This window comes from Chaetodon auriga, chromosome 14 (assembly GCF_051107435.1).
Source record: "Chaetodon auriga isolate fChaAug3 chromosome 14, fChaAug3.hap1, whole genome shotgun sequence".
Taxonomy (NCBI): domain Eukaryota; kingdom Metazoa; phylum Chordata; class Actinopteri; order Chaetodontiformes; family Chaetodontidae; genus Chaetodon; species Chaetodon auriga.
In genome coordinates, this window is record NC_135087.1 from 2,459,620 (window position 1) to 2,476,440 (window position 16,821).

General features: G+C 49.1%; 2 protein-coding genes across 3 annotated transcripts in view; one reads left to right on the forward strand and one right to left on the reverse strand.

Annotated features, from left to right (window-relative positions):
- Window positions 1–16,821, reverse strand: part of brf1a (BRF1 general transcription factor IIIB subunit a) — a 90,052-nt gene that overhangs the window by 66,045 nt on the left and 7,186 nt on the right. For both annotated transcript variants that reach the window (XR_013078131.1, XM_076748256.1), the window contains exons 4-6: window positions 15,173–15,346; window positions 12,877–12,908; window positions 7,956–8,028 (exon numbers count right to left, since the gene is read on the reverse strand). Coding sequence is in view for 1 of the 2 variants with exons in the window: in XM_076748256.1 (XP_076604371.1) it covers window positions 7,956–8,028; window positions 12,877–12,908; window positions 15,173–15,346 (279 nt within the window). In the remaining variant the exon portion in view is untranslated. The remainder of the gene's footprint in view (window positions 1–7,955; window positions 8,029–12,876; window positions 12,909–15,172; window positions 15,347–16,821) is intronic.
- On the forward strand, window positions 2,942–7,201 carry LOC143331414 (BTB/POZ domain-containing protein 6-B). Its single transcript, XM_076748257.1, has 4 exons — window positions 2,942–3,863; window positions 4,494–4,584; window positions 4,849–4,967; window positions 5,564–7,201. The coding sequence occupies exons 1-4, from the start codon at window positions 3,478–3,480 to the stop codon at window positions 6,594–6,596; spliced, it is 1,629 nt and encodes a 542-aa protein (XP_076604372.1). The 5' UTR covers window positions 2,942–3,477; the 3' UTR covers window positions 6,597–7,201.

Here is a 16,821-nt window from a genome sequence, read left to right on the forward strand (position 1 = left end):
CTGTATGTAATCTGAAGCAGCTGCAGCTCACTGCACGCTTTATGGCCTTAAGTGTCCTGTAATGATCACATTCAGCTTTTGTCTCTGTGTGATTAACTGGAGAGGATAAATCATGGCGAGGAGAGCATAAAAGTCCATCACGCTACAGTTTCAGGGACTGATACCAGATCTGTTTGCTGCTGCCAAAGCTCTCTCAGGCGCTTCTGGTCTGGTTAAACAGCTGGCTTCTGTGTCCGTGTGATCTCTGTCTGCAGGCCCTGCTTCGCCTGTCTGAGCAGCAAACAAACCAAAAGACAAATTTCAGCTGAAGTCATTTTGTGCGCTTTGCCTCAAAGAAAACGTCCTGTTTTGAAATCATACCGATTGAAACTCACCAGCACCTGTGAGCTTCCCAGTAAAACCAGTCTCCTGCTGCTGGCTGCTAATTAGCTCCACTGGAGATCTTGAGGATTAGCATTTAGCTCAAGTGATCCTCGAAGCAGCCTGTTTCTCATTCAGTGCCTCTGTCCAGATTTTCGCAGCTGGCGAAAGGATTTGTACGGGCAAGCGTCCAATCGCGAGCTCACTTCTCAAACCTTTTGCTTCTCGAATGTCTCTGAGAAACTTGTACAGTCGAGCATATCGTAAACTTTATGGAAAATACTTTGGATTCAGCCGGAGAGAGACGAAAAGCATCAGAACCACCTGCTTTAGCCATGAAACGGCCTGGCAGGTGGCCAGTTCGCCTTCAGACTTTTCTACTCTGAAAGTGATTTTTACCCTTAATTCAACACTAGAATCAGGAGGAATCCTCTTTCCACTGCAGCCGGGAGACAATGAGAGGAGTTTCATGGCCCGGTTATGACAGCGGAGTCAAATATCTTTGAAGCCAGTGGCTGCGTTTAAAGAGCAGTCCAGTGGAAAGCTGGTAGAGCCAGCTGGTAATAAGATCCAGGCTGATCCTCCCCCCTCACCCCCCTCCGCACCGTGTAATGATACGTCTGCAGAGCTCGCCATCGCCGCTCCAAGTTTTCCTGTCTGTAAACGCCGGGCCTGGCAAGATGTCCACAGAAAAAAGAGGAAAGAAACCCACCTCGAATCCTCTCTGTGGAGTATAATCAATCTGCGATGCTCAAACAGCCCAGGAGTCGTTTTGTGATGGAGTGCTGCAGTTTACTTTTCTCGTGTACCTACTTTCCCCTCGACCCGCCTCGCCCACTTCTTCTTCTGCTCCCCACATTCCCCAAAATTACTTCGACCACCCCGAGAGAGGGGCCGTGAACTCGCTCCTTTCAATCAAACCCGGGAGCGGGGATGCATGAATAGCATTAAAGTGTTATCATTCGGTCGTGGGGGGGGGGGGGGGCTGCGCCCTTCCCTCGAAACCCTCCAAACTGACTCGGCGCTGCAATGCATTCTGGTCTACTTTTTGTTACTGCTCTCTGAGTTTGCTCTTCTTCTCTCTGTGTGATTGTCAAACATCAGATCTAACTGTCGGCTCTAACAAGAAGCCCTCACTCCTCCGAACCCGGCTGCACACTGACGAATCACTGAGCGACACCAAACGTCACTGGAGCTGGTGGAGACGTCGCCTCGTGCGTTTGGTCACTTTTCCACAGAAATAACGACGGTGCTTCACCAAAGGCTGCTGGGTACAACGGCAATGGGCTGTTTCAGGGTGAATTTCAATAATAACGGTGCTTTTTGTCCTTTCTTAGTGAGGTGTGGTCTCTGTGGTGTTCTTCAAAAGAAAACACTGAAATGACATAATATTAAAATGTGTGTGTGTGTGTGTGGGGGGGGGGGGGTATTTGCAGGAATAGCAAAACACAGCAGCTAGCTCGCCGCTAACTGACCAAAGCACCTACAAAAGCAGCTGATGGTCCGGCTGTGGGACGTCTAAAGGAGCCGCTCGGGTTTAATTTGCTTTAATGCGTCTTCTGACTGAACTTGGACATACTGTCACAAAGTGATAACACTATATTTAATACTACGCTCTGACATTATGAACACACACATTCATTCATTAGTATGATTTTACTTCAACTTGTGCCACTAATTATTTTTTCCCCAACATGACACCTGCCAGGCTCCTCAAACCTGCACACCTGTACGTACGTTTATATGTCTTCTTATGTTTCTTTACTTTTGTCTGTATTAATATCTGACTTATGTGACATAATGGGACATTATATCATGGACATAATCACTGAACACGCTGAATTGGCCATATACAGTGCAGTGCTTGAGATCTGGTATTTTATATATGTGACATGTAACTGTCCAAGCAGCGACTTGCTCAACCTTCTTTACATTTTGGATGTCTGTTTATTGATATTTCTATACTTGCACCTTTATTAATATTTCATATTTGCTGCACAGCAGCTTCCCTCAGGATAATGAAGTTCTATCTGACCTTACAAACCGAGAGCTACTGATACCTGCATCACTAAGTTTGAGGGTCTTTATGACATAAAACCTTTATTATCACGTTGATCATGTGCAGCAGTGTTCTGGGAGGGGAAGGAGCTTTAATGAAGGATTTGGTGGTTTAGTTTGACTTATTGAGCCACGTGCTCGGTGCTGGAGGTGTCACAGTTTCTCCATCCTGTTAATAATAAAAACCCTTTGGACAGAAAATCACAGCACTGCTCGCGGAGCCGTGAGAGGGTGGAACCGGGCTGAAATGTTCGAGACTTTCCGGGTTTTTTGCTTTACGTTTCGGGCCTATTTCGCCTCATTACTGCGCCCGGCCGGAGGGTCATATTTACCCGACCTTCTTTTTTAATTTTATTTTTATCCCACCGCCGGGTCGCATCAGCGGGACGGAGGCGGAGCGGTGACGCACTCTGCGGAGCGGCGGGAGGAGGCGCTTCCGCTCCCCTGACGTCACCGCAGCGCCGTGATCTGATTGGTCCTCGGCGAGCCCTGGGCGTCCGAGGAGATCACGACTAAAAAAAAAAAAAAAAGCAGAAAAAATGAAGCAGACCTTAAAAACTCCCGACAAATGACTATTTACCTCGGATGCGTGCGGCCGCGACGCAGCGTCGTAGCTGGCTTCGTCTCGGTTGACAGTCGGTTGGGAGAAAGAGGGAGAAACATCGGAGAGGATTAACGCAGAGGCGGGGTGGAAAAAAACACCAGCTGCGACTATCCGGATTACCCACTCGCTGAAAAAGGGAAAACAAGCGACGCTTCGCGGACATTTCTCCGTCCGGAGAGGATGAGGTGACCGCCAGGACGCGGAGGAAAAGTGCTTGCGGTCGAAGTTGGAAGCGGAGGAGGACGCGGACTCTCCGGGCCTGGACGGATATTTACATGCTGTCGCGTAAACTTCGCTGTCGATGCCGTTTTAAAGCGGCGCCGTAGCGGCCGAATTTCCCGCAGAAAAGGCTGAATCCTCCGCTCGGCGAACCCCCGCACGGTCAGTCCATTTCGAGCCCGGTAGAGATTCGGTTCACCGGATATCAGCGCGGAGAAGATCGGTTGCTTGTGCCGATGCCAACGGCAGACTGCAGGTTGCTCCATCATGGCCGGATCATGAGGTGTTTGACTTATCTGCTCCTACTTCCAGAAACACTGAAAAAGTCCAAGAAGCTCCCGGGCAGGCTGCCGGTATGTTATGAGATCCTGACTCTGTCCCTGACGAGCAAGAAGAAGCAGAAGCAGAAGATGGCTGCGGAGCTGTACCCCGCCGCCAACACCAACAACACCAACCTGTCCAACGGCACCACGGTGGCGGACACCGAGAAGACCAAGGAGGTGCCGGTGAGCCAGGCCAGCAGCAGCAGCGCGGCGACCACCCCGACCACCCAGCAGAACATCAACAACAACAACGTAGATCCACCCAGCTGGCAGTGCAGCCACCCCACACTGAGAGAGAGGTGAGTCCAGCTCAGTCCCGACCCGAGACCTGCCTCGAGCCCGCTGCAAGACTGAGGGACACGGAGTCCCCGCAGCTCCGAGAAATGACCATTAAGGTCAGATCCGGTGCAACACGGTGCAGTAACGAGACAGTAATAAAAGGACAAGTGCAGTAAAAGGGGTTTTATTTTGGAGCAGAGGACTCCTGCAGCGTCTACTTACTTATCTGCATTAATCTTAATGTTTAAAATCTGGAAAAGTGCCTGATTTCAGGCTGCATGCCCTCCTGTGTGAGGCAGCTGCAATAAGTCAATTAATATGCATATCACTGATGTGTCACACTGTGGATAATTGATTCAGCATTTAAGGCTCCACTTTCTTAAGTTGTGGCTCTTTTCTGGTTTTCTTTTTGGACAGTAGACTGAATATCTTCAAGGTTTTTCACTGTCCATCAAACTTGCGACGGACAAGTAATCCGGAAAATAATAATTAATAATGGATCCAGTCATTAGCTCGGCCCTAATTCTGTTGCCACATCCTCCCCAAACCTATGAAAATACCCAGTGTCTCCAGGCAAAGGGAGTGTGGGAGGACTTGATGTTATTCAACACTTGATTGAGGCTTATTCATGAAACCTGCTCTGCTTTCAGGAACGCCTTGATGTTTAACAATGAGCTGATGGCCGACGTCCACTTCATTGTTGGCCCCGTGGGGGGATCGGAGAAGGTTCCAGCACACAAGGTAAAGACATTTTACCTCCTGGAAAAAAAACCCTGTCTGATTTATTTGGGTGAGAAAATAGAAACCCTGAAGGCCAAACGGAGTGATGCTCATGTTAAAGGTAAACGTCTGTTAGACGAATGTGTCTCTGCAGCTGAGCTACTGGAAAGAGCTGCTTCTGCTCTCCTATTGAACTTAGCCAAGACGAGCGATTGTGGTTGCATGTGTTCTCTGACGCATCTGTCTGCTCCTCCTCCTCCTCCCTCCTCCCTCTCTTCCTCCCAGTATGTGCTGGCCGTGGGAAGCTCCGTCTTCTGTGCCATGTTTTACGGCGATCTGGCGGAGGAGGAGTCTGAGATCCATATCCCAGATGTGGAACCTGCTGCTTTTCTAATTCTGCTGAAGTAAGCCACTCACCATCCCTCACACAGCCAACCAGAAGGAGAGATGACAAGCGCAGTCAGTGTCACTTCAAAGCGTATTATTACTCATCTAAAGCTAAGCAGAGGCGAAAGCCAAAATGCTGGGAGCGCCAGAAAGCAGCGGCGGCGGCGGCAGCAGCAGCAGCAGCACAGGACTCCGTAATTGCTGGTTTTCTCAGTGCTCTTTGTCCAACTAGAAACATTTTTTTCCTGTTCCTCATCCACAGCCTGACAGTTTTCTTAGAGGGGAATAGATGCAGTCTAGCAGTTATAAATAACCCGCCTTTGTTGCTCATTCAGTAGCACCGGCTAAGCCAGTTCCATCGACGGTTGCGTGTTGGGCTTTGTGTGAAAATGCGTGTTAAGTCAGCGTGCGGTCCTCTCTGGGAAGAGGAAGAGATTATTTCCGTTTTTGGCTTTTCTTGTGGACATTTGAGCACTTCCACCAGTTCCACTTCCAAAGACCTGATGTTCTCACACTGCCTTGTTATGTGTGAACTGTGAAAGAAGTAGTTTCCCTTTTTAAGTCAAATTCCTGCACAAGTGCAGCGATTAAAAGCTTATTTTCCTTCTGGCAGGTACATGTACAGCGACGAGATCGACCTGGAGGCAGACACGGTGCTGGCCACCCTGTACGCTGCCAAGAAGTACATCGTCCCCGCGCTGGCGAAGGCCTGCGTCACCTTCCTGGAGACGAGCCTGGAGGCCAAGAACGCCTGCGTGCTGCTGTCCCAGAGCCGGCTGTTCGAAGAGCCCGAGCTGACGCAGCGCTGCTGGGAGGTGATCGACGCTCAGGCCGAGCTCGCGCTGTGCTCCGAGGGCTTCTGCGAGATCGACCTGCAGACGCTGGAGATCATCCTGCGGAGGGAGACGCTCAACACCAAGGAGGTGGTGGTGTTTGAGGCTGTAATGAACTGGGCCACTGCAGAGTGCAAGAGACAAGGTTTGGGGCCCACGACCCGCAACAAAAGAGATGTCCTTGGCAAGGCGCTGTTCTTAGTGCGCATCCCCACCATGAGCCTGGAGGAGTTTGCCAACGGGGCGGCGCAGTGTGACATCCTGACACTGGAGGAGACGCACAACGTGTTCCTGTGGTACACCGCGGCTAAAAAGCCCAAACTGGACTTCCCTTTGACTGCGAGGAAGGGTCTGGTGCCTCAGAGGTGCCACCGCTTCCAGTCCTCGGCCTACCGGAGCAATCAGTGGCGCTACCGCGGCCGGTGCGACAGCATTCAGTTCGCGGTGGACAAGAGGATCTTTATCGCCGGACTGGGGCTGTACGGGTCGAGCGGCGGCAAAGCCGAGTACAGCGTCAAAATTGAACTGAAGAGACAAGGGGTGACCCTGGCGCAGCACCTGACAAAGTTTGTGTCGGACGGCTCGAGCACCACGTTTCCGGTGTGGTTCGAGCACCCCGTTCAGGTGGAGCAGGACGCGTTCTACACCGTGAGCGCCGTGCTGGACGGGAATGAACTGAGCTATTTTGGCCAGGAGGGCATGACGGAGGTGCAGTGTGGGAAGGTGACATTTCAATTCCAGTGCTCCTCCGACAGCACCAACGGGACCGGAGTACAGGGAGGACAGATCCCCGAGCTTGTGTTCTATGCATAAGCTGCTCTGGACTGCTGATGGGAAACGAGGTTCCTCCTCGCCTCCCAGCCTTCAAAGTAATGTAGCATTAAAGACACTTGACTAATGTCACACTAAATGGCCTGGTTAGTTCTTTGAGAGACTATTTTAAAAGCCAAGGAGCTGTTGTTTTATCTTATTTAATTTAATGTTATTTTTTTATTTAAATACTGGGTTAACGTTATTTGCTCTCGTGCCTGTGTGAACAGGCTGCGGCTGCTGTAGAAACAACATTAATACGGTGATTTGTGGTTATGTAATCAAGCTGAGCTCCACAACTGGAACAAGTAGGGACTGCTTCAAATTGTCTAATTGCAAGTCTATATACGATGTTGTTACTATAGTCTGAGCAGCAATATTACACGCGGAGCAAACTTTATGTAGTGTTATGATTCTAAATGCAAAAAAAGTAGAAACCTTGTCGAGAACGGTTGTTTTGCACTTCAGAGGATGGCCTCAGAAACGTCGTGTCTTTTGTAAAATACAAATTAACTGTTAACAGCTTGATGCTGTTCGAAGATGACCAGATGTGTTCTGTACGAGGATGCTTATACACCTGACGATAAAACATAAAGGTTATAATGTGATCCAAGCCGCAGATGTCACATCATTATGGTGCCTGGGAGAGGGAGAGGGGATTTGAGGGGCTGCAGCGCCCTCTGGTTAAAGCAGCGTGAACTGCGCCTTGGTTTTATGAAAACTGCAGGTTCATGGATGGATTTCTCTGTGCACAGGGGCCCCAAGGAGTCATGAGGGCCCCTAAGAAAGAGCCTCTCTTTAAATTGATTGTTGGAGAGTCAAAAGTGTGGATGTACGGATCCTGTGGTGTAAATATTGAGGATCTGCTGACTCAGACTCTGAGTGCACACCACAGAAAAAGCATTAAAACCAGTGAAGGAGGTTTTGTTTGATAGCAGAATGACTCAAAGAGTAAAACCTGCACTGCAGCTTCCTGCAGGCTTCCTGTAATAACTCATACAGTCGATGGCAGTGTTTTATGTGACATCAGTGTCGAGGAGCGTCTGTCTGAATCTGCTCCGGCAGGAAAATTAGACGGCCTCTTTTCACCTTCATGACCGGTTTGCTTTGTGTTGTAAGTAATTTTAAGTCAATTATCAAACAAATATAGCAAACGCTCTGTCGTAGCTTCTGGATTTGGACATTTAAACACCTCACCGTGAACTCCAGGGAGCTGCTGCATCACTTGAATCAGCAGCTGCAGCCTTATTTATAACCATCATTTATCTACATGGTGCTTGATAAGAGCTTAGAGGGCTTGAACGGACAAAGTCCTGCATAGTGACCGCAGCAGAGCACGATGGAGGTAAGTGAAGCGCGTACCTATAGCCGGGGCATTGATGCACAGCTCTCTGGCCAGAACGAGGAAGGTTCTTCCCAGTACGTAGACGTTGACCTGTGGGCGAGAGCAGGCGTTGAAAAACAGACCGATGAGCAGCAAACACAGAAACACTGAGCAGTAAAGTGCGAGTCTGTCAGAAGAAAACCTGCAGTTCAGTCTGATTCCGGATTTGGTGTTTACGTGATCCTGTACGCGCTTGGTAACTTTAATGACTCCAGCAGACGTTCAAAGCCACTTACAGAATTACAGCTCGAGCATCAGTCTGAACTTAAGACCTCACAAGATGTTTTCCAGCAGGAGGGATATGACTGAGGGTGAAAAACAGACTATTAGGGTATGAAATAAGGCTGTTGCGTCACCGTCAGGTTAAGTGTTCCGCTTACATAATCGACCCAGAGGCTGGAGAACATTTCGCATCAATACGTGTGATTAAAAGCTGAGCTGTGGGCTGTTTGAGAGGGCTTTTCTCCTCATGCAGTCTCTCAAACTCACAGTCTATTCATTTCTAATCAAAATATCAATCCCCCCCGCTCGCTCACTTCCCGCGTGTTTCCCGTCAGATCAATTTCCTGGATGTAAATCACAGATGTTTGGACTGTACTGCCTCTCTCTGCACTCTTTAGTCCCATTTTTAGATGATTTTCATGTTTTTGTATCTGCACGCTGCTTGTTTTAATCACCTGAAGTGTTTCATAGACACCTGCACGAGTTATTTGAGCAACAGAAATACCTGAGAAATGGGTCAACGTCCGCCTTAAAGGTGAACTCATTCACCTCAAGACTTCTGCTAACATGAAAGGAACACCTCAGCCTCCATCTCAGGGACTAACTTCATAATGACAACTGACCAAAATCTTGCATCAAAGTCGTCGTCTGTGCACGAATATCCTCTGATTTAAAGCGAACTTTGAATGCGTTGGAGCTGAAACGAGCGAGTTGAAGATTTATCTGCAACCGCTTTGATTCATCGGCCATTTTTCAAGCAGGAGTACCAAACCGTCACCGGGTCCAGCTTCTCCTTTCCCTCTTTTATATGATGGTAAACTGAAAATCTTTGGGTTTTGGGCCGACCGTCAGATAAAACACGGGGTGTGAAGATGCTGCTGTGGCAAATTCTGCTATTTTTCACCATTTTCTACCACTAATGACACATCCAGGTTAACACAGAGGAAATCATTTAGATTCAGACTTTTTAAGCCCTTTTTAACTCCACACCGAGTTCAATTTAATACTTGTATGATGGAAAACCAGCGGGGGCTTTATGGCCTGCAAGTATTTATTATTCAATCACATTTTTCAGTACTTTCCAGCAGCACAGAACAATAACTAATGACATAATTTATTAAATTAATGGGACCTGGATGCGGAGAAGCAGCAGGAAATGGATTAATCAATCAGAAGATATGAATCCACATCAGGCTCATCCAGGCGTTTCCTAAACTCGACACCTGCCCGTAGGAGCCTCCAGCGTCGGTGCTCGCTGCAGGTCTGATGGTCTGAACCTCCACTAAAACAGGATTAAACAGCCTCCTGCAGCACAAGCCACCGCTGCAACAATCACACTTTCACTTTATAGGTGTAGGACGTCTCCCAGCAGCCCGCAACCACACACACAAACGCTCCATAACCGACATTACTGCCTACAGCTGGCAGGATAAAATATTCAAGACTCATGCAAATGAAATTTAAGACGCTTTCTTTCTTCTTTTATAGACTTTTCTTTGGAAACTAAACTCACTTCTTTTTATCCTTTAACCAGTGCTGTGCCGCAGAGGCTCAGGGTTGAAGGGAAAAAGAAAGTGTTGAAAAGAAGTAAAACTGATTTAATGATGGTGATAAACTTCTGGATTTCAGACTCTCTGGTACAGGATCTGAGGCGGTGGTCCCCTGTGCATTTAAACGAGGCTGAGCAGCAAACCAGAAACCAGGTTTGTTGCAGGATGTTGGAGAAGAAGTGGGTGGTGGGTGAGGGCGAGCGTGTCGTCGGGGTTATCGCGCCGGCACCTCCCATCACAGATGTTTCATTGTATTTGACCCACAACACCTCCAGAAGGCTGGGCAGTAAACCGCGGCACCCCCGCTCTATCTGAAAGGGTCTGACGGTGGATAACAAAGCCGGGCTGCACATCTATCATCCCCTACACATGATCAGCACTGCAGCCCAGAATTAAGTTTCGCTGGGTTCGGGGCTCAAAGCTGCAGCAGAAGGCAGTGAAAGCCGCAGGATCAGGTCGTGAACTCGGGTCAGATCTCTGTCATTCCTTCAGACCGGCTCTCCAGACCTCCGGGGGTCGGGGGGCGACGGGGGCTTTGGGAGCAGACGGGCGGACTCTCGCTCTCGGACCCCTCTGGAGTCGGGCAGGGACGCAGATGCTGCTCTGCTATTCTGGGACGTGGATTCCACAGAGAGGAATTTATCCACAGAGGAGGAAGTGGAAGGAGCAGCACGGCGATTACAGCGATCAGCTCGAGGAACGCTAATCAATACTCAACACCAACAAACGATACCAACCGGGAAGTTAGCCTCAGCCTGGTAAAAGGATAGGTTAGGATATAAAGGAGCTACGCCACGGTCACATGACCTCGACATCACCACCGCTAAGCTTCCTACTGCACAATACTACACACATACTTTGAACCGATGAATCCACAAGCTGGAGAGTTAAAACAAGAGTGTGAGAATAAACACAACGAGGCCGTAAACGTGGATCAGTGAGTCGACGAGTTTCCCCGACGAGCTCTGAAGGCTCATTCAGCCACCTGTTAGCAAAGCCTGTTTTTACCACACGTACAAGCCTCAAAAGTCATTATTTACTGGCGAGCCTTGTCCTGAAAGACGAGCTGCAGAACTGCTAATAATCCATGATTATTTATTTATTACTAAAATAACTGCATTTCTGTAATGTGTGTATCAAAATCACCAGTCTGACATCTTCATGCATTCATGCAGCTGCTGTTAATCAAGCAGAATTTGCTGAATTTGACACCATCTGAAAACTTCTTCTTTGGTCTGAACATGATGTTAAAACGTGTGACTGAACTCTGAGCTCAGGCCCTTAAATTAAATGTGATCATCACCCTGAAACGCAGACAGCTGAGGCGCTTGTAGGCGAAATCGAGACCCTGAGGAGAAGATAATCCGCCCTCCACGAGGCACTAAGTGAAACTTTCCGGGTCAAAGGTCGCACCAAAACGCTCTATGATCAAAAACGCCGCGCGGTCACCCAACACCTCACGGCCGAGTGTGGACAGGTGGACGCGGTGACTGACGGGTCGAAGGGGGAAAACTTTCAATTAAAGGACTCCTGATGGGAAGTCTGCAGAAACAAACAGCTGCTGCCAACTAGTCTGCACGTCCTCTGCTGCACGAGAGACGGAGGAGGAAGACGTTGAAAGAGGAAGACGGCGAGGCCGTCCAGACAACAGACGCTGATTCCTGCTTGGTGAAGTGACAGTTTAACCTGCCGTCCTGCTCCAGGCTGAAACAGTCAATCACACTGAGCTCTGTCAAGCATTCGGTCTTATTTCAATGGTTGGACGATAAAAAGGACGCCTGCCCACTAAAAGCTGATGAAATGCCTTCGAGCGGGTTCGGGGTTTCTTTTCTCGCGCTCACATGTGGGTCCCGGGCTCAGTTCCATTTTTTTAAACCTGGATATAACATCAAATCCACTTATCAAAGCTGAATCCTCTCAAATCCCCAATACGTGGGAAAACAGCACAACATGTGTCCTCTTTTAACCCCGAGAGGTTTGAAAACACTGAACGATCAAACCGGTTTTCAAAACATAAACGACACGTTCGCATCGATAAAAAGGCTCCTGAAAACGTCTGTTAGCGTCTGACCAGCAGACAAAGTGAGCTTTCCAGGCGAACCTCAGGCCTCGTCTGCAGCTCTTCTGTTCATACATGAGCACCGCTGACGTCAAGTAAACTAAAAAAGCTAAACGACCGTCCACCTAAACACTCTGCTGCATTGCTTCCAACCAATAAAAAGACCAAACCAGGTCGAAGGAAACATGAGCGTTTGCTCGTGAGGAGGATTCTCTACATAAAACACGTACAGAGAACGTCTGAATCAGCGTCTCGGCGGCCTGAGGAGACCCCTGACAGGCGGACGGCGTGCAGGACGACCGCTCTCCAAAGCACCTGTTGTTCAAAACCCTGCATGTGTGCAGAGACGTGCGTCCAAAGTGAAGCACGTGACTGGATTAATAAACTCATGGCCGCAGAGAGCAGCTGATATTCAGGGCCAGTATTGATCCGGCCTGACCAATAAGCTTTTTCTACTCGGGGGACTTTGTGACGGAGCTCCTCATTCATCCAAACAATGTGAGGTGGACCAAGTGGCTTGGGTGTGGATCCATAAAGAGTGATTGGTGGACCCGCCCCACAGCCTGAATGCTGGACATTAATAACCCCCCCTCAGCCCCACCCACCCAAAATCCACTCCAAATCCACTCCTGGCCTCCTCATGCCTGGGTGTGGGCGGCGGGGGAGGGGCGGCCGGCTCCTCCAGGACAGCTGGGCGCATAAAAATAAAAGCCCCCGACCAGCTGTGACTGAGAAATGTCCCACCGGCTCGTCCAGAGCCGCCACACCCCCGACTCACTGTGAGGCCGCCGCCGCTAACACGCAGACAAACGCACGCTAAATTTATACACACACGACTCAGGTTGAATTACACGAGTGAAAGTCTGAGCGCAGGATGAGCGGCTCGGCACAGATGCATTGTGGGAATCGTGGTGAGAGGTGGGAGGCTGCTGGTTGAGTTTGGGCACCGACACACATCAAAGACGGGAGTGAAAAGTAAAAAGGAGACATTTGAAGACACCCACTCGGACTCAGTTCACTGTTGGTGGATTAATCAGTAGTTTTAGTTTGACTCGTCGTCACACTCACCTGCAGCAGGTCGCTGAGATCCAGCAGCATGTCTGAGAAAAACTGGTTAAGGCGACAAAACCAAAAGATTCAGAGGTGAAAATAGTTTGTGAAGATTTTGTTTTTGCTCAGTTTGAAGCCAGACGGACAAACAGCTGACCTCAGAGCAGTGAGAGACTTAAACTAGAGCGAACCTGTTACTCAGTGTGAGCTCATTACTGTCGCTCTCACCATGACCTGAAGACGCCACCAGGCTCAATCAAAGGTATTCATATCCCAATTAAAACATTTCTTTGCACTTTAACATTTCAATATACGTCCAGTCAGACCTGATATTTCTCCCCAGCAGCACAGAGAAACTGAGCTGCAGAAAATGGCCGACGGGCGCACCTGTCTCCAGGCTGCCCGGCCGGATTAGCCGGGGCTCCTCTGAAAAGGCCTCACAATGGAATTAGCAGCAGTGCAGATGAAATGGAAAAGATAATCCCAGCGAACGCCGTCTGGAGATTAGACGACTCCCTCAATCAGGAAAATAAACAGCAGGGGGTCCTTCAACACATGTGGGGCCTCACAGAGCGTGTGCTGCGACAGGAAGGACGGAGCCGAGGACGCCAACAACTCACTCATCTACACCTCCGGAGAAAGTGATGCAGCGTCACGACAGTCAGTTGTCCTGGAATCAATCACTGGAGAGCCGCGTCAATCAATCAATCAATTTCTGTTAAAGACAGCATGAACTGAGCTGTTGGTCAGGGGCAGCGTCATGTTCTTCTTCGTTGGTGATGGCGCTGAAGAAATGAACGACCGCCTTCTTAACGCAGGGCCGTGAGCTGACTGACGCATTAATGACGCGTTTCATTCGTTTTCATGGACGCACACGCTGCAAAAAGGAAAACCTAAGTAAGATGAAATTCGTTAAATCGAGGAAACATGAGCCTCATTTGTAAAAATGTATTTGTTTCCAGTCCGGCTGCACTTCTTTCAGATGACTGCGGGTTCTTTGAGGATGTTTTTAAAATCTTGGTTCTGTTTGCAGATAATTTTGCTCATTTTAAGAAACATTTCCCCCATTTTTCTGCTTTTTTTTCTTCTTTTTGAGAGCTGCAGTTTTTCTTTTTGATAGTCTTGCTCCATTAAGTAGGAAGGAAGCTGGGAGGAAGGAAAGGGAAGTACAAAGAAGGTGGAAAAAGGTCATTTATTTGTCTTTTTACGACGCAGGGCTGCATGACGGGACGCAAACGTCCTTCCACCTTCTTTGCACTTCCTTTTCCTTCCTGGCTGCGTTTTGGTGAGATGGATGGAAGGGAAGAAGTTTAGATTGAGCCTGAAGGTGAACGGTCCGGTCTGTCGTCTTTAGATGGAACTCCAGACTCACTCTGCTCTCCTTCTGCCTTCGTCTTCGTCCTGCTTCTCCCCTGTGACAACGTTACAGACTCACCCAGCTGTGGAAAAGGAAGTGAGCAGAGCTATTTTTACCCTGGCCTCACTGCTCCAAACACGCACAAACAGACAGGCCTGTGCTGAGACACACACACACACACACACACACACACACACACACACACACACACACACACACACACACACACACACACACGCCTGGTAAACAATGCAGCAGGCAGGCATTACACCCTCCTCGCCCTCTTTCATCGGGTAAACCTATCCCAGCCGCCCAGCGCTGCCGTTACATAACACAATCATCCTCGGAGGCGCAGTGAGTCAGGAGTAAACCGACAGCAGCACAAAAACCAAAGAGCCGCCCTGCTTATGAAAAAAGGATGAACCTAAAAGTCCCATTATCCCGATGATGACACATCACTCGCGACTTCAATAAGCCGCCGTTAGCAGATTATGAAACATTAAGAAAGGCGGCGGCGGGCGGCCTGGCCTCCGCTGGATCACATCAGAGGTAACCTGCACGCTTTGATGTGCCATCCTGCATCGGTTCAAGACGCAGGATGGAAATTTAATGTGCAACTTAGTCTCAGCTAACAGCAAACTTCTGCTCAGCCATCAGACGCACGACTGAATAAAAAGCTTCTTCTGCTCGCGCGTGGAAGCAGTTTGATCGGCGATTTCTCCAATTTGTTGCCACGTTCAATTAGACTGACGCACACAGAGCTAACGGCTAACGTGGTAGCTGTGCAGCGACTTCCTGCTGGTTTTAACCTCAGAGTTCAGGCTGATTTTCTCTGCATCAAAGCTTTATGTGACAAACAAACATGGCTTCTCTAGATTCACGCCGCGTGCATCACGACGATCTAAAAACCTTTCAAACCTTTTCAAAAGTGGAAACGAGGCTGAGCAGGAAGGATACGTGGCGTTCCCTCCGTGCGGCACACCATGTAGATACAGGCGGCGATGATGTGCGAGGCCCGGCGGCCGCGGGTCAGGTGCTTCGTGAGCGCCATCTTGTAGAAGTTGAAGGCGGTGTCCAGACAGTGCTGGTTCATCTGCAGCTGGTGACCCAGAGTGTTGATGCTCTGCTTCGCTGAGGAGACACACAAACACATGTGACCACGTTTAGACACATTAAAACACATTAAAACACACTAAAACACGTTAAAACACATTAAAACACGTTAAGACGCAGCAGCTCATCTGCTTTTATGGGTTAGGACGCTCGCTGAGGGTCCGTCACATCAAAGACAGCCCCCCCACTCGTCCGTCTCTCCTGCCTGATCTAACGAGCACATCCTGCCGTTAATTCAAACAGAAGCCGTGATTGGTCGGGGCTCACGTGTCGTCTCACATGTCTCCAAAGCTAAGTCAGGAGAAGAAGACGTCACGGTCCCTGCAAACATGTCCGGACACACACGGCTGAAGACAAGCACGAGGGTTCCATTACACACACATGTGCAAATGTACATGTGTACTCAGAGGCCTGCACGCCAAGTCGTCGCACGCAGCACACACACAAGCACATGTGCTCCATCTGCAGACACACAGCAACACACAGCAACACACAGCAACACACAACAACACACAGCAACACACAACACACTGCACAAACCAGTACAGGTGCAGCAGGTGGACGCGCCACACAAAGAGGCTCTAATCACTGCCATTCAGCCACAGGTGTGTGTGTGTGTGTGTGTGTGTGTGTGTGTGTGTGTGTGTGTGTGTGTGTGTGTGGAGTTCATGAGTTTAGCATGTTGAGTGTCGCCATACAAACACGTGTGTGTGTGTGTGTGTGTGTCTGGGAATGTGAGACGCTCTGAGCTCGTCACGTCTCGTCATGTTGTTCATTATGACACACATAAAGATCAGAAACCAGCACATTTCAACATCAGCGCACACACACACACACACACACACACACACACACACACACACAGTCTTGTGTTGTGAGTCTGTCTCTCATTATTCCCACACAGTGAAGTCCATACAGCTGCTGCAGTGACCCAGATGAACGTGATTGGCTGAGAGACGCTGAAGACAGGAAGCAGCCTTGACGAAAACAATCTCAGCACCGCGTCCATTTAGCAGCAGCTGTTCCGGAGCTTTCGGAGGATGAAAACCGTCACCGAAATGCAGACGTTCACACGTTTAAGACAAGGTGAACGAGAAACGCTCAGAAAAAAGCCAAAACTAAAGTCCAAAGCTTCCATGATGACCAGGAAACCCCTCTGTTGAGGAAGGTCACACGATGTGACGGAAAGCTCCACAACAGCTAAATGCTAACACACTGACGATGCTAACATGCTTACGTTTAGCAGGGAGGCAATAACGGCGACCATCACAGACCTGATGATGGCGCTACATGAAAGGTCAGAAGATCAACAGAAGACTCACCCAGAAAATAACAATAACCCAAAAAACAGACGCCATCAAAGACCTGAAGGCAGGAGACCAAAGAAAAACCCCCAAAAACCAAACCCACAACTTCAGAAAAGAAACAGCGTGAGGTACAAAGGGAGTTTTGTATCTGCAGCTCTGGTTTGAAGCAGCTGCTGTGAAGAGAAA

What these genes read in the sequence shown, in the direction of transcription:
- LOC143331414 (XM_076748257.1), top strand. Translation starts at nt 3,478, where the DNA reads ATGCCAACGGCAGACTGCAGGTTGCTCCATCATGGCCGGATCATGAGG. An exon ending in CACCCCACACTGAGAGAGAG is followed by an intron (nt 3,864 to 4,493) that starts GTGAGTCCAGCT and finishes CTCTGCTTTCAG; the next exon opens with GAACGCCTTGATGTTTAACA. An exon ending in AGAAGGTTCCAGCACACAAG is followed by an intron (nt 4,585 to 4,848) that starts GTAAAGACATTT and finishes TCTTCCTCCCAG; the next exon opens with TATGTGCTGGCCGTGGGAAG.